The sequence below is a fragment of the Oncorhynchus nerka genome, linkage group LG25, assembly GCF_034236695.1.
Source record: "Oncorhynchus nerka isolate Pitt River linkage group LG25, Oner_Uvic_2.0, whole genome shotgun sequence".
In the NCBI taxonomy this organism is placed as follows: Eukaryota; Metazoa; Chordata; class Actinopteri; order Salmoniformes; family Salmonidae; genus Oncorhynchus; species Oncorhynchus nerka.
The window spans coordinates 56,900,884-56,921,026 of NC_088420.1; the positions used below are offsets into that span (position 1 = coordinate 56,900,884).

Sequence of the window (20,143 nt, forward strand, 5' to 3'; positions counted from 1 at the left end):
TTTGGGTTTTCTCCTGCCATATCTATTGTGTGATAGTCTCATACATTATTTTAACATTTCTACAAACTTCAAAGTGTTTTCTATCCAATGGTACCAATTATATGCATATCCTGGCTTCTGGGCCTGAGTAACAGGCAGTTTACTTTGGGCAAGTCAGTCAGACAGGAAGAAGAGAAAAATAGACCCGAGCATGAAGGAAAGGACCAGCACTCACTTGATATGATTTGCAGTTTGTGTTTATTTTCTTAAATTCATAGTAACAAAATGTCTTAATACACTGCACGGACATATTTCAGCTTGTACCTTCCTCAGTGCGTGTCCAGTTCTTAAACTTTCTTCCTGGCCCCAACATGACCAGATGTTTCATGGTTAGCAAGGGCTATTGGCTTTTGGTTTGGTTAAGAGGCAGGCAGCAAGGTTCCTATGAGCATCCATAATAGTTCCCTCTTTCTATAGAAAGGTGATCGTCTCCTTGTGCATTTCCTTTCTTTCTTACGCTGCTCGACTGAGTGACCATCTTCACAGATCAAACTAGATATAATTGAAGTCGGAAGTTTAAAAAACACCTTAGCCAAATACATTTATGCTCAGTTTTTCACATTCCTGACATTTAATCCTATTTAAAAATACACTGTCTTAGGTCAGTTAGGTCACCACTTTATTGTAATAATGTGAAATGTCAGAATAATAGTAGAGAGAATTATTTATTTCAGTTGTATTTCTTTCATCACATTCCCAGTGGGTCAGAAGTTTACATACACTTAATTAGTATTTGGTAGCATTGCCTTTAATTGTTTAACTTAAACATTTCAGGTAGCCTTCCACAAGCTTCTCACAATAAGTTGGGTGAATTTGGGCCCATTCCTCCTGACAGAGCTGGTATAACTGAGTTGGGTTTGTAGGCCTCCTTGCTCGCACATGCTTTTTCAGTTCTACCTACACATTTTCTATAGGATTGAGGTCAGGGCTGTGTGATGGCCACTCCAATACTTTGACTTTGTTGTCCTTATGCCATTTTGCCACAACTTTGGAAGTATGCTTGGGGTCATTGTCCATTTGGAAGACCCATTTGCGACCAAGCTTTAACTTCCTGACTGATGTCTTGGGATGTTGCTTCAATATTTCCACGTAATTTTCCTTCCTCGTGAAGCCATCTATTTTGTGAAGTGCACCAGTCCTTCCTGCAGCAAAGCACCCCCACAACATGATGCTGCCACCCCCGTGCTTCACGGTTGGGATGGTGTTCTTCGTCTTGCAACATAACAATGGTCATTATGGCCAAACAGTTCAATTTTTTGTTTCATCAGACCAGAGGACTTTTCTCCAAAAATAACGATCTTTGTCCCCATGTGCAGTTGCAAACTGTAGTCTGGTTTTCTTTATGAAGGTTTTGGAGCAGTGGCTTCTTCCTTGCTGAGCGGCCTTTCAGGTGCTGTCGATATGGGACTCGTTGTACTGTGGATATAGATAATTTTGTACCTGTTTCCTCCAGCATCTTCACAAGGTCCTTTGGCTGTTGTTCTGGGATTGATTTGCACTTTTCGCACCAAAGTACGTTCATCACTAGGAGACAGAACGCATCTCCTTCCTGAGCGGTTTGACGGCTGCGTGATCCCATGGTGTTTATACTTGCGCACTATTGTTTGTACAGATGAACGTGGTACCTTCAGGCATTTGGAAATTGAACCAGACTTGTGGAGGTCTACAATTGTTTTTCTGAGGTCTTGGCGGCTGATTTCTTTTGATTTTCCCATGATGTCAAGCAAAGAGGCACTGTGTTTGAAGGTAAGCCTTGAAATACATCCACAGGTACACCTCCAATTGACTCAAATGATGTGAATTAGCCTATCAGACGCTTCTAAAGCCATGACATCATTTTCTGGAATTTTCCAAGCTGTTTAAAGTCACAGTCAACTTAGTGTATGTAATCTTCTGACCCACTGGAATTGTGATACAGTGAATTATAAGTGAAATAATCTGTCTGTAAACAATTGTTGGAAAAATTACTTGTGTCATGCACAAAGTAGATGCCCTAACCGACTTGCCAAAACTATAGTTTGTTAACAAGAAATTTGTGGAGTTGTTGAAAAGCGAGTTTTAATGACTCAAACATAAGTGTATGTAAACTTCTGACTTCAACTGTATCTGTATGTGAGACATTTTGTATGGTATGTATTCATTTGTGGATGATACGTAACAAATTACAATTCGTATTATATGCTACGAATTTGCAAGACGTACATTATGTTACGAATTTGCAAAACGTATGATATGTTACAAATTCTAGTTAGGTGGCTAACGTTAGCTAGCTGGCTAATGTTTGCTAGGCTAGGGGTTAAGGTTAGGGTTAAGTTTAGGAGTTAGGTTAAAGGATTAAGGGCAGAGTTAGCTAAAAGAGTTAAGATTAGGGGAAGGATTAGCTAAAAGGATTTGGGGAAGGGTTAGTATGTTAGCTAAGTAGTTGCAAAGTAGCTAAAAAAGTAGTAAGTAGATGAAAAGTTGCTAAAATGCTAAAGTTGTCCATGAGATTCGAACTTGAAAACCATTGGTTGCTAGAAGTGTGCGTTATAGGCTCAATCAACCACCCTACAAGTAACCATCTGTCTTAAAGTAACCATACCAAACGTAACATATCACAAATACAAACGCAACATGCAACAATTTCAACGATTTTACTGAGTTACAGTTCATATGAGGAAATCAGTCAATTTAAAGAATGAGGCCCTAATCTATCACATGACTGGGAATACAGATATGCATCTGTAACAGTATAACTTTAGACCGTCCCCTCGCCCTTACCCGGGCGCGAACCAGGGACCCTCAGCACACATCAACAACAGTCACCCACGAAGCATCGTTACCCATCGCTCCACAAAAGCTGCGGCTCTTGCAGAGCAAGGGGAACTACTACTTCAAGGTCTCAGAGCAAGTGACGTCACCGATTGAAACGCTTTTTAGCGCGCACCGCTAACTAAGCTAGCCGTTTCACATGCGTTACACATCTATTGGTCACAGATACCTTTTAAAAAAATGGCCCTCATGTAACAGTATAACTTTAGACCGTCCCCTCGCCCATACCCGGGCGCGAACCAGGGACCCTCTGCACACATCAATAGTCACCCTCGAAGCATCGTTACCCAATCGCTCCACAAAAGCAGCGGCCCTTGCAGAGCAAGGGGAACTACTACTTCAAGGCCTCAGGGCAAGTGACGTCACCGATTGAAACGCTATTTAGCGCGAACACCGCTAACTAGCTAGCCATTTCACATCCGTTACACTCACAATGGGTCTCCGGATCTCGTCACGTTATTTCTGTGCATTCAAAATCCCATCGATAAAACGGAAATGTGTTCGTTGCCTATAGTTTATGCCTGCCCATACCATAACCCCTCCGCCACCATGGGGGCACTCTGTTCACAATGTTGAAACCAGCAGTCTGCGGTTGTGAGGCCAGTTGGATGTATTACGAAATTCTCTAAAATGACATTGGAGGTGGCTTATTGTAGAGCAGTGGTTCCCAAACTTTTTATAGTTCCGTACTCCTTCAAACATTCAACCTCCAGCTGCGTACCCCCTCTAGCACCAGGGTCAGCGCACTCTCAAATGTCGTTTTTTGAGAGCGTCTCAGTCTTAAATAATTTTCCACAGTCTGTGCCTGTATTTAATTTTCATGCTAGTCAGGGCCGAGAATCCACTCTCACATAGGTACGTGGTTGCAAAGGGCATCAGTGTCTTAACAACGCAATTTGCCAAGGCAAGAAACTCTGAGCGCAGCCCAATCCAGAAATCTGGCAGTGGCTGCTGATTAAATTAAATTTTCACAGAACCGCTTGTTGCAATTTCGATAATGCTCTCATGTTCAGATATCGGTAAATTGACATGAATTACGCAGAGAATGAAAGGAATAACGAATCCAGTTGTTTGTCATCCGTTTTGGGAAAGTACCTGCTTGTGCACCCAGCTCACTTCAGGTGCTTCGCTATATCACATTTGACATTGTCCGTAAGCTTGAGTTCATTTGCACACAAAAAAATAATACAATGATAGAAAGACCTGTGTGTTGTTGTCCTTGTTAATGCAGACAGAAAAGAGCTCCAACTTCTTAATCATAGCCTCAATTTTGTCCTGCACATTGAATATAGTTGTGGAGAGTCCCTGTAATCCTAGATTCTGATCATTCAGGTGAGAAAAAACATCACCCAGATAGGCCAATCATGTGAGAAACTCGTCATCATGCAGAAAATACACGAGAGTTCAGGGGCCTTGCTTTAACAAAGTTAACCATTTTCACTGTTGTGTCCAAAACGTCTTTCAAGCTGTCAGGCATTCTTTGGCAGCAAGAGCCTCTCGGTGGATGCTGCAGTGTACTCAAGTGGCGTCGGGAGCAACTTCTTGCACTGCGAGTTACCACTCCACTATGTCTCCCTGTCATGGTTTTTGCGCCATCAGTACAGATACCAACACATCTTGACCACCTTTTTCACATTTGAAAAATGTAATGCTTTTATTAATTGTATTATTTTGTTTAACTCGACGTACAGTACCAGTCCAAAGTTTGGACACACCTACTTATTCCAGGTTTTTTCATTATTTTTACTATTTTCTACATTGTAGAATAATAATGAAAACATCAAAACTATGAAATAACACATGGAAGTCAGGCCAAGACCCTGGTAAGGACGACGAGCACGCAGACGATCTTCCTTGAGACGGTCTCTGACAGTTTGTGCAGAAATTCTTCGGTTGTGCAAACCCACAGGTGAAGAAGCTGGATGTGGAGGTCCTGGGCTGACGTGGTTAAATGTGGTTTGTGGTTTTGAGGCCGGTTGGATGTACTGCCAAATTCTCTAAAACGACATTGGAGGCGGCTTATGGTAGAGAAATTAACATAAAATTATCTGGCAACAGCTCTGGTGGACATTCCTTCAGTCAGCATACCAAATGCACACTCCTTCAAAACTTGAGACATCTGTGGCATTGAGTTGTGTGACAAAACTACATATTTTAGAGTGGCATTTTATTGTCTCCAGCACAAGGTGCACCTGTGTAATGATCAAAGTGTTTAATCAGCTTCTTAATCCATCCACCTGACAGGTGTGGCATATCATCTTGGAGACATGCTCACTAACAGGGATGTAAACAAATTTGTGCACAAACTTTGAGAGAAATAAGCTTTTTGTGCGTATTAAAAATGTCTGGAATCTTTTATTACAGCTCATGAAACGTGGGACCAACACTTTGCATGTTACGTTTATATTTTTGTTCCATATACATGGTCCCTGACAAAAAAGGAACTATGGAATTATGTACGTTTTTAAAATAAATCATTTGAATACACAGAACCTGACTAGCCTTCAGACCTGTCAATTGCCTCTCTCAATTCCAACCAATCAGCCTCAGAAATTGCAGCCCAAATAAATGCTTCACAGCGGTCAAGTAACAGACACATCTCAACATCAACTGTTCAGAGGAGACTGCGTGAATCACAGATTCATGGTCAAATTGCTGCAAAGAAACCACTACTAAAGGACACCAATAATAAGAAGAGACTTGCTTGGGCCAAGAAACACGAGCAATGGACATTAGACTGGTGGAAATCTGTCCTTTGGTCTGATGAGTCCAAATGTGAGATGTTTGGTTACTACCGCTGTGTCTTTGTTAGATGCAGAGTAGGTGAACGGATGATCTCCACGTGTGTGGTTCCCACCCAGCAAGGAGGAGGTGTGATGGTGCTTTGCTGGTGACACTGTCAGTGATTTATTTCAAATTCAAGGCACACTTAACCAACATGGCTACCACAGAATTCTGCAGTGATATGCCATCCCATCTGGTTTGCGTTATTGTTGGGACTATGATTTGTTTTTCAACGGGACAATGACTCAACACACATCCAGGCTGTGTAAGGGCTAGTTGACCAATAAGGAGAGTGATGAAGTGCTGCATCAGATGACCTGGCCTGCATAATCACCCGACCTCAACCCAATTGTGATGGTTTGGGATGAGTTGGACCGCAGAGTGAAGGAAAAGCAGCCAACAAGTGCTCAGCATATGTGGGAACTCCTCTAAGACTGTTGGAAAAGCATTCCAGGTGAATCTGGTTGAGAGAATGCGAAGAGTGTGCAAAGCTGTCATCAAAGCAAAGGGTGCCTACTTTGAAGAATCTCAAATGTATTTTGATGTGTTTTTTTGGTTAATACCTGATTCCCATGTGTGTTATTTCATAGTTTTGATGTCTTTAGTACTATTCTACAATGTTGAAAATAGTAAAAAAAAAAAAAAAAAATTGAATGAGTAGGTGTGCCCAAACTTTTGACTGCTACTGTACCTAAGAAAATTGTTGTTTTTCAGCTAATATCCTGCAATTCTACATAGTTTAATAAGACTCATTACATATTTTAGGTAGGCTATTTAATGATAATGATAAAAATAATAATGGATATTAAAGTCTAGACCCGATTTCCCCAATTCCACTACCAAATGTTTTATTATGAAAATGTATATGAACACTCAATTTTATTACACATATTCTCTTTTACCGAAAATTAATAGATCAATTGATAGCGACAGTCACACATTGTATGAGTTTAATTCCCAAGCAAAGTCCAATTTCTTTGACACCTTAGCTCAGCTTCTGAATATAATAGACACAAACAAAAGATATACCCATGCATCGTTTTAGATCAGTATAAACAATCGCACATTTTCTGTGTTTGTGCATGCGTCACAGCTGTCACTGGTGGAGAGGGAACAGAAGTCATCTAATGTGAAGAAAGAGGAAGTACTCTGGTCTGTGTGTGTAAGTATGCTCGGACGCTGACAGTGACCTTTAAACCATGCTTACATGTGCAACTGTTCTAACCATGGTAAGACCCTACTTCCATGGCCACATCCATACCATCAGACAAGACGTTCCTTTCTCATTCTTCTCAAACAGAGCGTTTCATGTGACAGTTTGTCATAGTTTTGAATTTCTCATCCTCAAAAAGTACTGAATATGGCACTTTTTCTTTTCCAACATATATCAAATGTAACTTTAGTAAAGCAAAAAATTGAAGGGTAAAAAGTATTAACATGATTGAATATGATAACCTGCAGATATTCATTGAAGGGGTGTACTTGACACCTGTAACACCCACATTTTCAACAGTACAATCATGCAGAGACCATGCAAAAGAAGACAATTTCACACTTATAAACTTAATAGTCTTGCATTTGGCCACATACATATACAGTATTAATGGAATTCAACATGAAATATCCTTTATTTATTTTTTTACACACATTTATTTTACTATGTCAATATATTTGGGACAAAGTGGCAGTCATGGGCCTCCATCAGAGCTCCTACATCTATCATGAGCTGAACACACTCAGAGTTACCTGTAACACACACAAAAACGCCAGTCATCGTTTAAAACACTTAAGGGGAGTAAACTACAAATCATCCCAGTGTGTGTGTCTTTATACTGTGTGTGGTGCCCAACACAGGCCTCGGGGATGGATGAGAAGGTAAACAGTGGAGGGTTGACCATAGCCCCATGCCTTATGAGCAGTTTCACACACTAAAGGCTGACCGTCGCACATGCATCGCATACAGGGGCACTACCGTCAATGTTCCTCGCCCCTTGCCCTGCAAATGTATACTCGTCAGACGTCAGGATACGTCATCAGAAGTGTTCACTTAATTTGAGGGCTGAGGGGATAGGGCGTGTCTTTTAAGGGTTTGGAATGCAACCAGCCTTCCAAAGATTGAACGGAAGTTTCCACTTTCAATCGTCCACTCTCCTCCCCCTAGCATTCGTAACGTCCGGTTCTCGTTGCATTAGCAGTTCGAGTCTTCTAATAATCACTCTATTGCGGCATCGCCTTTTCAGTTGTTAATTTAATGTTACGTTTTACAATCGAGGTGTAGACACGTATAACGCCACAAAGATGAGATATATTCAGTGAAGAAGTGGAACTTTTCTAACTAATTTTCCTATTTGTAAAATGTTGGTATAAAATGTAGGCCTACTGTAAATGACAGTCTGCTCTAAATGCATATGTTTGCCACACCTCAAATCTTTTAATGGACATAATGTATTCCATTCATGGACAGTTTTCAGTTTGTGCTTGATGTTGAAAAGCTCAAGCATCTACTCAACTGCGTCTACTAGCGGAGTGGAGACAAGTAGCAAATCAGTCTCAAAATGGATGCGGGGTGACATAAGTTTCTGTTTCTTTTTTGGAAGCACTACTTTACGTTGAGTTAATATTACATTACTCGGTGAATATATATTTATATATATGCTATTTGTGACATATCTGAGTATAGTGTCAGAAAAATTCACAAAATATCGAAGTGTGTTCTAATCGCGACGTTTTTTCTTTTTCGTACTTCTTCCTGGTTGCAACGTATGTGGAAACTTGCCTTTGGCACAAAGACTTCGCCAAATAATTCATATGGATTGGCTACATTTTTCTCGGAATAGACGAATTAAAAGTATCGGAATGTCAATGGCAGACGGAGGTGGTCTACGAATGTCAAGAGGAGAAAAAGGCACAAACTGATTTCAATACGTTTTTTTCAACCATGGAAATCGAGAATGGTGCCGCAAGAGGTGACTAATAGAGTTTTTGGTCAACCATAATTCGTTATCACTCTTATAACACTTTTATATGATAGCTATTCATAATTTACATTTGCCTATTTCGAGAATTGGTTGTAGTCATACATCATTGGTTTTAGGTCTATTTATGAGTGTTACAGTTTTTACAGTATTTTGTCACGTGTGCATAGGTTACTGGTCTAACTTCACTGTCGTTAGAATTCGTAAGCACTCCAGATAATGCAGTTCCATAGGTAAAACACTAATTTTGGCATAAATACACTACATGAGCAAAGGTATGTGGACACCCTGCGCGTCGAACATCTCATTCCAAAATCATGGGCATTAATATGGGGTTAGTACCCCCTTAGCTCATATAACAACCTCCACTCTTCTGGGAAGGCTTTCCACTAGATGTTGCAACATTGCTGTGGGGACTCGCTTCCATTCAGCCACAAGAGCATTAGTGAGGTCGGGCACTGATGTTAGGCGATTAGGCCTCGCTCACGCTCGGCATTCCAATTCATCCCAAAGTTCGATGGGGTTGAGGTCAGCGCACTGTGCAGGCCAGTCAAATTCTTCCACAATGATCTCAACAAACCATTTCTGTATAGACCTCGCTTTGTGCACTGGGGCATGGTGATCTTAGGCTTGTGTGCGGCTGCTAGGCCATGGAAACCCATTTCATGAACCTCCCGACGAACAGTTAATGTGCTGATGTTGCATCCAGAGGCAGTTTGGAACTCTGTATATGCTACACGCTTCAGCAATTGCCAGACCCATTCTGTGAGCTTGTGTGGTCTACCACTTCGCGGCTGAGCCGTTGTTACTCCTAGATGTTTCCACTTCACAATAACAGCACTTACATTTGACTGGTGCAGCTCTAGCTGGGCAGAAATTTTACGAACTGACTTGTTGGAAAGGTGGCATCCAATGAAGGTGCCATGTTGAAAGTCACTGAGCTCTTCAGTAAGGCCATTCTACTGCCAATGTTTGTCTATGGAGATTGCATGGCGGTGTGCTCGATTTTATACACCTGTCAGCAACGGGTTTGGCTGAAATAGCCAAATCCACTCCTTTGAAGGGATGTCCACATACTTTTTAAAATGTTTAAATACTATCATACATGTGGTAGTTACCAATGCAAGGCACCTAGTATAGAATAGCCTAGAATATAATCGAAACAATTATATAATATATCAACATGGGTAGTTATAAATGCATGGCAACTGTTGGTACAAAACATAACAATTTACAACCCTGTGGTAAAGTCACTATTTAATCTTCATCCTGTTCCAACCACCAGGTGTTTTGTTACCTGTACTACCAGGTTCTGAGCCCTTCGACAACAGTATTCTGCCTCCACTGCAGAACATGTACATGTATGAGGAGTCCAAGCAGTCTTTCAGATACAACTCTGCTTTCTTGATAAAGAATACCACCCTGCAAGAACGGGTCAGTATATTTGACGACTTGGTAACCTTTTAATCCACCTGCTTACCCCTCAGTGCGCCACCCCCCTTTGACCAGAGAGTTCAGTTATTACATGATAATATCTTTGTAATACTTGATAATACATGATCGTACTTGTACTTCTACATGATAGTAAATGTGTTATATTTGATAGTACATACTATGTGTAATACTTAGTATTTATTGTGCTGTTCAGTCAGTTGTTAAGTACATGTTTACATAAAATCTCTTGAATTTTGCTAGCAAGATGTTGGTCACATACGACATAAAGAATGACCTCTTGTTGTTGGACAGTATGAGGCCTTCCGAACTGAAAGGAGAGGCATGGGATACTCAGAGGAAGAACTGGAGGAGTCCTATGGGTTCTTACTGTTTGACGACAAAAATAAGGTGAAAATAATAAATAAGGAAGAATATCAATGAACACCAGAGTAATATCACTCTAAACACAATTATAACCATATCTACATGAATATTTCTGATAAAAAAGGAAAGAAAGTCGCACACTGATTCCTTTTTTGTATGGAGAAACCCATATCTGTAATTATTGTCTAAGAAAACTACCTCAAAACATCCCAAGCGAAGTTACTGATCACTACTAATGACTATTTTTCTATTTTAAAGGCAAATAAACTGGGAGAAACTGGTGTAATCCCTGGTCACAGTACATGCTCAACGCTTGGAGATCCTTCAAAGGGTAAATGAGCTCCGCTATGTTGTTTTATAACTCCTCCGCCATAGAAAACGAGATATCATCCACTGGGCACACCACATAATTTCAACGTGGAAATTTGGGTAATATTTGGTTGAGACGTTGATCAATGTCATTTAAACCTTTATTCACCCACTGAATTCGCAATATTTTATCACAATGCTTTCAACCATTTTAAAAGTACAACCAAATTCCAATGGAAAAACAATGTCATCTAAATGTGTTATCACTGTGCTTTCAACCATTTAAAAGCAACAAAGTTTAAATAGGAATACAATGTCAGACATTTTGTATTTATACAACAACTTAATGTATTATTACTGTGCTTCATCTAGTAGCACAACCAAATGACCTGGATTGCAGTTGAGATTACATTAAAAGTGCAAGTGATCAATGCTTTTTGAGAGTCTGCGCAGATTATTATAGCAGTTGTGAAGATTTTCACAGACCTGCATCCTTTGTATGCTATGTTGAACATGCACGATTTCTAGGATTACATAAGAAGACATTATAGTAAATGTAACCTCAATATGTGGCCATGGATGTGTTACATTAAGGTTGAATAAATACAGTGGGGCAAAAAAGTATTTAGTCAGCCACCAATTGTGCAAGTTCTCCCACTTAAAAAGATGAGAGAGGCCTGTAATTTTCATCATAGGTACACTTCAACTGTGACAGACAAAATGAGAAAAAAAATCCAGAAAATCACATTGTAGGATTTTTAAATGAATTTATTTGCAAATTATGGTGGAAAATAAGTATTTGGTCAATAACAAAAGTTTATCTCAATACTTTGTTATATACCCTTTGTTGGCAATGACAGAGGTCAAACGTTTTCTGTAAGTCTTCACAAGGTTTTCACACACTGTTGCTGGTATTTTGGCCCATTCCTCCATGCAGATCTCTAGAGCAGTGCTGTTTTGGGGCTGTTGCTGGGCAACACGGACTTTCAACTCCCTCCAAAGATTTTCTATGGGGTTGAGATCTGGAGACTGGTTAGGCCACTCCAGGACCTTGAAATGCTTCTTACGAAGCCACTCCTTCATTGCCCGGGCGGTGTGTTTGGGATCATTGTCATGCTGAAAGACCCAACCACGTTTCATCTTCAATGCCCTTGCTGATGGAAGGAGGTTTTCACTCAAAATCTCACGATACATGGCCCCATTCATTCTTTCCTTTACACGGATCAGTCGTCCTGGTCCCTTTGCAGAAAAACAGCCCCAAAGCATGATGTTTACACCCCCATGCTTCACAGTAGGTATGGTGTTCTTTGGATGCAACTCAGCATTCTTTGTCCTCCAAACACGACGAGTTGAGTTCTTACCAAAAAGTTATATTTTGGTTTCATCTGACCATATGACATTCTCCCAATATTCTTCTGGATCATCCAAATGCTCTCTAGCAAACTTCAGACGGGCCTGGACATGTACTGGCTTAATCAGGGGGACATGTCTGGCACTGCAGGATTTGAGTCCCTGGCGGCGTAGTGTGTTACTGATGGTAGGCTTTGTTACTTTGGTCCCAGCTCTCTGCAGGTCATTCACTAGGTCCCTCCGTGTGGTTCTGGGATTTTTGCTCACTGTTCTTGTGATCATTTTGACCCCACGGGGTGAGATCTTTCGTGGAGCCCGAGATCGAGGGAGATTATCAGTGGTCTTGTATGTCTTCCATTTCCTAATAATTGCTCCCACAGTTGATTTCTTCAAACCAAGCTGCTTACCTATTGCAGATTCAGTCTTCCCAGCCTGGTTCAGGTCTACAATTTTGTTTCTGGTGTCCTTTGACAGCTCTTTGGTCTTGGCCATAGTGGAGTTTGGAGTGTGACTGTTTGAGGTTGTGGACAGGTGTCTTTTATACTGATAACAAGTTCAAACAGGTGCCATTAATACAGGTAACGAGTGGAGGACAGAGGAGCGTCTTAAAGAAGAAGTTACAGGTCTGTGAGAGCCAGAAATTTTGGTTGTTTGTAGGTGACCAAATACTTATTTTCCACCATAAATGTGAAAAAATTCATAAAAAATCCTACAATGTGATTTTCTGGATTTTTTTTCTCATGTTGTCTGTCATAGTTGAAGTGTACCTATGATGAAAATTACAGGCCTCTCTCATCTTTTTAATTGGGAGAACTTGCACAATTGGTGGCTGACTAAATACTTTTTTGCCCCACTGTACATGTAAGACAGTCTTAACTTTTGGCTATTTACTGTATTACAAAAGTAATATTGAATTGTGTTTGGTTAACAACACAACCAAATATCAACATTTAAATGATATTTATCTAATGCTTGGATAGTTTTATCTGAGCCACTGGCTAAATCCCATTCTTTAACTTTTATTTTGGGTTTATTTGTAGAAGTGAATCCAATATATAATTTGATAACTTGAAAGTTATTAGGCTATTTACTGTATTGCAAAAGTGATATTGAATTGTGTTTAGTTGTCAACGCAACCAAATATCAACATTTGAAGGAGATTTATCTTTTGTGTCACTGACTTTGTCTGGCTTTATTTCCAGTTTGTCTACAAATAAAAAATGTATACGTTGGATTCATATCTCCATCACAACCAAAAATCTAAGTGAAAGAATAGGACTAAATCCTATTTAAAAAGTGCATTTAAAGTTTGATTTGATTTAGGCATATTCTTTAACTTCGAGTTTTGGTTGAGATGAAGACGTGAATTCAACATGTCACTTATTTAAACTGGAATTAAAGCCAGACGAAGTCAGTGGCACAAGTAGAACTATCCAAGCAGAAATACATCTCCTTCAAATTATATTTGGTTGCATTGACAACCAACCACAATTCAATATCCAGTTTGTCTATAAATTAATAATTGATATGTCGGAATCACCTCTTCATCTCCACCAAAAATCAAAGGTAAGGAATAGGACTAAGTCAAATCAAATTTTTATTTAAAATGCCCTTAAAGTTTGATTTGATTTATTCCTATGATTTAACTTACATTTTTGGTTGAGATGGAGACGTGAATCCAACATATTAATTATTAACTTGAAGATTACATTTTAACCAAAGTTTACAACCCTAGGCCTATATACAGTTGAATTTGGAAGTCTATATACACCTTAGCCAAATACATTTAAACTCAGTTTTTCACAATTCCTGACATTTAATCCTAGTAAATTATTATTATTTATTTCATCTTTTACTTCTTTCATCACATTCCCAGTGGGTCGGAATTTTACATACGCTCAAATAGTATTTGGTAGCATTGCCTATAAATTGTTTAACTTGTGTCAAATGTTTCGGGTAGCCTTCCACAAGCTTCCCACCATAAGTTGGGTGAATTTTGGCCCATTCCTCTTGACAGAGCTGGTGTAACTGAGTCAGGTTTGTAGGTCTCCTTGCTCACACACACTTTTTCAGTTCTGCCCACAAATTTTCTATGGGATTGAGGTCAGTGCTTTGTGATGGCCACTCCAATACTTTGGAAGTATACTTGGGGTCATTGTCCATTTGGAAGACCCATTTGCGACCAAGCTTCAACTTCCTGATTGATGTCTTGAGATGTTGCCTCAATATATCCACATAATTTTTACCTCATGATGCCATCTATTTTATGAAGTGCAGCAGTCCCTCGTGCAGCAAAGCACCCCCACAACATGATGCTGCCACCCCCGTGCTTCACGTTTGGGATGGTGTTCTTTGGCTTGCAAGCCTTACCCTTTTTCTTCCAAACAGAACAATGGTCATTATGGCCATACAGTTCTATTTTTGTTTCAGTTCTATTTTGACCAGAGGACATTTCTCCAAAAAGTACGATCTTTGTCCCCATGTGCAGTTGAAAACCGTAGTCTGACTTTTTTTATGGCGGTTTTGGAGCAGTGGCTTCTTCCTTGCTGAGCGGCCTTTCAGGTTACGTCGATATAGGACTCGTTTTACTGTGGATATAGATAGTTTTTTTTTACCTGTTTCCTCCAGCATCTTCACAAGGTTCCTTTGCTGTTGTTCTGGGATTGATTTGCACTTTTTGCACAAAAGTATGTTAATCTCTAGAAGACAGAACGCGTGTCCTTCCTGAGCGGTATGATGGCTGCGTGGTTCCATGGTGTTTATACTTGCGTACTATTGTTTGTACAGATGAACGTGGTACCTTCAGGCATTTGGAAATTGCTCCCAAGAATGAACCAGACTTGTGGAGGTCTACAATTTTTTTTATGAGGTCTTGGATGATTTCTTTTGATTTTCTCATGATGTCAAGCAAAGAGGCACTGAGTTTGAAGGTAGGCCTTGAAATACATCCACAGGTACACCTCCAATTGACTCAAATGATGTGAATTAGCCTATCAGAAGCTTCTAAAGCCATGACATAATTTTCTGGATTTTTCCAAGCTGTTTAAAGGCACAGTTAACTTGGTGTATGTAAACTTCTGACACACTGGAATTGTGATACAGTGAATTATAAGTGGAATAATCTGTCTGTAAACAATTGTTGTAAAAATTACTTGTGTCATGCACAAAGTAGATATCCTAACCGAATTGCCAAAACTATAGTTTGTTAACAAGAAATTTGTGGAGTGGTTGAAAAACTAGTTTTAATTACTCCAACCTAAGTGTAATGTAAACTTCTGACTTCAACTGTATGAATTGTCTATTTTTAGTCGAACCCTGGGTTGAATTTAAATGCTCACAAGAGTGGAAATTATTTTTTTTTTAGCTGAAAGATGATGCCCATAGCTTACACATGATGTTGCACAACGCTTTAAGTCAATAAGTCATCGTTTTAGTCAAGGTATGATATATTTGGGCTTAAAGTGGGAAAACCAAAGTTGTAACTTCAGATATTTTCCTTGTCAATGCCATGTGTTTCCCTTATGGGATGACTTGCAAATACTTTTCAGTCTACATTTTTTTTCGGGTCTGGGTTTTATGTGAATGTTACCACCCATCAGCATGGCATTGTTTATTAATCAGAAACACCTGCAAAGTTCTTCCTCGTGACTGAGCCAAACAACTTTTTGCCAAAGCCTACACTTGGCTGCCTGAGCTCCACTTTTTTACCAGCAAATGATCATAATCCTTTATTTGTCAAGTTTCACTTATTATTTAGCTAGTCTGTATTAAAAAAAAGACAATTTTATAAATGTTTAAATATTGTGTGCTATGACTGCATTTTGGAATGGTTTTGACCATGCTGCTTTGATTGGTGTCTATCCTATGTTGAAAAGGTACCCGCAAAAGAAAATTACACAAACTTGTTGGTCTATTTTGTTGTTGTTTTCACATTTGTATTGATGTGTTCAATGCGCTCAGGATGTTGTTACATACACACTACATATACAAAAGTATATGGACACCCATTCAAATTAGTGGATTCGGCTATTTCAGCCATACCCGTTTCTAACAGGCGTATCAAATCAAGCACACCGCCATAGACAAACATTTGCAGTAGAATGGCCTTGCTGAAGAGCTCAGTGACTTTCAACGTGGCACTGTCATAGGATGCCACCTTTCCAACAAGTCAGTTTATCATTTTTCTGCCCTGCTAGAGCTGCCCCGGTCAACTGTAAGTGCTGTTATTGTGAAGTGGCAATGTCTAGGAGCAACAATGGCTCAGCCGCGAAGTGGTAGGCCACACAAGCTCACAGAACGGGACCGCTGCAGTGTTGTAAAGCTTTCTGCCGTTGGACTCTCGAGCATTGGAAATGCATTGTCTGGAGTAATGAATCACGCTTCACCATTTGGCAGTCCGACAGACGAATCTGGGTTTGGCGAATGCCAGTAGAACGTTACCTGCCCCAATGCATAATGCCAACTGTAAAGTTTGGTGGAGGAGGAATAATGGTCTGGGGATGCTTTTTATTGTTCGGGCTAGGCCCCTTAGTTCCTGTGAAGGGAAATCTTAACGCTACAGCATACAATGACATTCTAGACTCTTCTGTTCTTCCAATCTTATGGCAACCGTTTGGAGAAGGCCCTTTCCTGTTTCATCATGACAATACCCCCGTGCACAAGTGAGGTCCATACAGAAATGGTTTGTCGAGATCAGTGTGGAAGAACTTGACTGGCCTGCACAGCCCTGACCTCAACCGCATCGAACACCTTTGGGATGAATTGGAACGCCAACTGCAAGCCAGGCATAATCGCACAACATCAGTGACTGACCTCAATGATGCTCTTGTGGCTGAATGGAAGCAAGTCTCCGCAGCAAATCCTTCCCAGATGAGTGGGGGCTGTTGTTGCAGCAAAAGGGGGACCAACTCCACATTAATGCCCATGATTTTGGAATGATATGTTCGACGAGCAGGCGTCCAGTGTGGTGTGCATCATGAGCAAGGTCATTGTAGTCTATCATTTCACTTCTTCTAGCTTTGTGAACCATGGCATGAGCATGGCCTGACTTGACTTTGCTGTACTGCAGATGAATAGCCTGCCAGTAGCATACCAAAGGTTGCACCGTGTCCATTTCAATGTAGAAAAACGAAACTGGTCGAAACCGTTCAATTGTTTGGCAATCGATGATACCGGAGATTAATCTTATTCTTTGAATTTCTATAGCGGAATCGTGGATGCAATTTATAGAAGATGACAAAACTTTGGAGATAACAATGCATAGCAAATTCAGAGATACTGGCTTCCTCTAACCATCTGTGGCAAAGCTTTCCCTAAATGCTTGTTATGACAAATCCAGAACCAGCCATAGCCTAGCCAGCTGGCTAATCTTTTAAATAGGGTATAGTAAAAAACAACAACAGCAACAACCAGATATTAGCTAGCTAGATAAAGATAGCATTCTAGCTAGCTACGCTGACCGCTGTCTGTGCCTCTACTTGTTGTTATTTTTCCACTCCACGTGGAAATCACCACAACGTTCCCACCCGTAATTCTCGAATATGTATTAGCAGCCTTTGTCATTCTTCAGAGGTGGAACCTAAACGAGAATTTACGCTCTGGGACAGAAATTACATTGATTACAGGGGAGGCATTGCCCTCTGGCGGGGGCCTTTAAAACAATAGATGTTGATGATTTCGCAAATTCTACATAGGCCTAAATAGTATTGTTGATGATATTTTTTTATTTTACTAGGCTAGTCAGTTAAGAACAAATTCTTATTTTCAATGACGGCCTAGGAACAGTTCTGCCCCTGAACTGCCTTGTTTTTACCTTGTCAGCTCGGGGATTCAATCTCGCAACCTTTCGGTTACTAATCCAACACTCTAACCACTAGACTTATAAAGTATGGGTACATTTAATTTGCTCTGTTAAACCTATGTTTTGGAATGACTTTGATAACAACAGTGGATCTATATACAGTGGGGCAAAAAAATTATTTAGTCAGCCACCAATTGTGCAAGTTCTCCCACTTAAAAAGATGAGAGAGGCCTGTAATTTTCATCATAGGTACAGTTCAACTATGACAGACAAAATGAGTAAAAAAAATCCAGAAAATCACATTGTAGGATTTTTAATGAATTTATTTGCAAATTATGGTGGAAAATAAATATTTGGTCACCTACAAACAAGCAAGATTTCTGGCTTATTATTTTTTGCCCCACTGTAGTTATTAAGAGATCTCAATAACAATTCTCATGATAGCATATTGGTAGTAGTCAGTAACAAATATCAAAGCTAAGCAGTGCTGGGCATCATTAAAACCTTGGATGGGAGACTAAATGGATAACTGTAGATTTATTAATTCTCCAGTAGGAGGTGCTGCTCATCCTATTGTTTTTTTCTGATAGTGGAGATCTGACATTATTTCAATGGTACAAATTCAACATATTTTATACAAGGTGTGTATATGTTTAGTTTTTTAAAACCATGATCACGTAATCCTGTGTTTGAAATGTCACCCTCAAAACAATTACGTTGTGATTTTTTTCATCCAATGTATTTTCCATGTAGTTTCCCCGTCACATTACTTTGACAAATTATGTTGAAAGAACGTTGATTCAACCAGTTTGTGCCCAATGGTCAGACAAGACGCTAAACCCATTTCCTGGCTTTGTGTTGGCAAAGTTCCAAGTGGAAATGACTAAATGGTTCGCAGCACGGAAGTTAAATACACTAGGTCAACAACAACCTGTTTTAAGGGGATAAGAGAAAAGTGTGTAGTTTGACTATTAATGAAAACTGTTTATGCTGTCAGCCACAAGGCCTCAACTAAACAAAGGAACAGTTCTAAGCTGGTATAATGGACATCCTCTGTTTGGCTAGCTAGGCCTATAGAGAGGCAACTTGCTCGCACACTAAATGACATGCAATTGTCTAAATTGTGACCATAATCTATACTATGCTATCCGTGAGTGTGCAGTATATGGCTAAATACACTTCATAACATAAGTAATGAGATTGAAAGCAGTTTTCTTACCAAGCTGCTGGTGGACTTTTCAGTGCATGTTTGCTCCCTCTGCTTTGGAAAGTGAAACTGTGCTTTACAGACATATGATATGAATGCTTTGATTGGAAAGAGAAAGTGGAAGTAGAGTGGAAAAGAGGGGAGAGACCAGTGAAACTTAACTCTAGTAATGTCTGCTGAGGCAGGGAGTAGCGTTAGCCTATACTTAGGCATACAGAACTTTTTTTTTTAAATGATGTAGAAATTAGATATGATTTTAACTCATTGGAATGATTCTACTTTTACCAGCAGAATGTTAGTAATGTTATGAGAGTTTAGCTTTAAACATACAGTACATATCTAACTTTGTTTGGAGTTTCATAAATGCATTCCTGAATAGAATTCAAGGTGCGGAGGCAGTCCCTAGCAGTTCGAAAAGGGGGAGGGTGATGTAAGATTATCTACGGTAGGACAAATTCTGCTCGTTGTATATCTACTAGGACCAGATTGAGATAACTGACGTAGTTACGGAGGAAGGAAACAGTGGTCAGAGTCCTTGTGTAGTGTGTTGTTTTGCACTTTCAAAAGTTAACAATTCTAAATGTGTACGACATCGCCATGTTAAAAAAAACAAAAAAAAACTAGAGACAACTGTTTAGAGATCTTAGGCAAGTTTTTACAAAAAGAGTTGAAGTCTATTTTTTTCCAGTACTAGTACAAGAGGTCTTTTGTCAGCCCTTTTCATTCCTGTATGGTTTCGTCACTTGTCACTGCTTGAATGTGCTTAATCTATTTTTTCCTTTTTCTCCCCTTGTGAACCTCCCTTCACTATAGAGAAATTGACATGGCACAGCACTCTCTGCTCAGACTAAGGAAAATATCTAACCACATATCCATAGCATGTACCTGTGTGCTGCAGGACTGTGTTAGCCTGCTGAGAAAAAGCCTGAGCATTAGCTTAGGGGGCCAACACAAGTTGATCGTGTGAGTGTGGTGCCAATTCTGCCAAACCACCTCAGTTACATTATGCAGTGTTGACGAGGCAAGTCAGTTAAAAACAAATTCTTATTT

General features: G+C 39.8%; 1 protein-coding gene and 1 long non-coding RNA gene across 4 annotated transcripts in view; one reads left to right on the plus strand and one right to left on the minus strand.

Annotated features, from left to right (window-relative positions):
• Window positions 1–220: 220 nt before the first annotated feature.
• On the minus strand, window positions 221–19,179 carry LOC115109710 (uncharacterized). Its single transcript, XR_003860540.2, has 2 exons — window positions 19,106–19,179; window positions 221–7,380 (listed from the first exon to the last, which is right to left on the minus strand). It is a non-coding gene; the product is annotated as an uncharacterized LOC115109710 (long non-coding RNA).
• Window positions 7,833–20,143, plus strand: part of LOC115109709 (uncharacterized) — a 40,702-nt gene continuing 28,391 nt past the window's right edge. For 2 of the 3 annotated variants that reach the window (XM_065009894.1, XM_065009895.1), the window contains exons 1-4: window positions 7,833–8,600; window positions 9,895–10,043; window positions 10,356–10,451; window positions 10,686–10,758. In XM_065009894.1, coding sequence (XP_064865966.1) covers window positions 8,573–8,600; window positions 9,895–10,043; window positions 10,356–10,451; window positions 10,686–10,758 — 346 coding nt within the window. In that variant the 5' untranslated portion in view covers window positions 7,833–8,572. The remainder of the gene's footprint in view (window positions 8,601–9,894; window positions 10,044–10,355; window positions 10,452–10,685; window positions 10,759–20,143) is intronic. The other variant, XM_065009896.1, reaches the window with a different exon arrangement.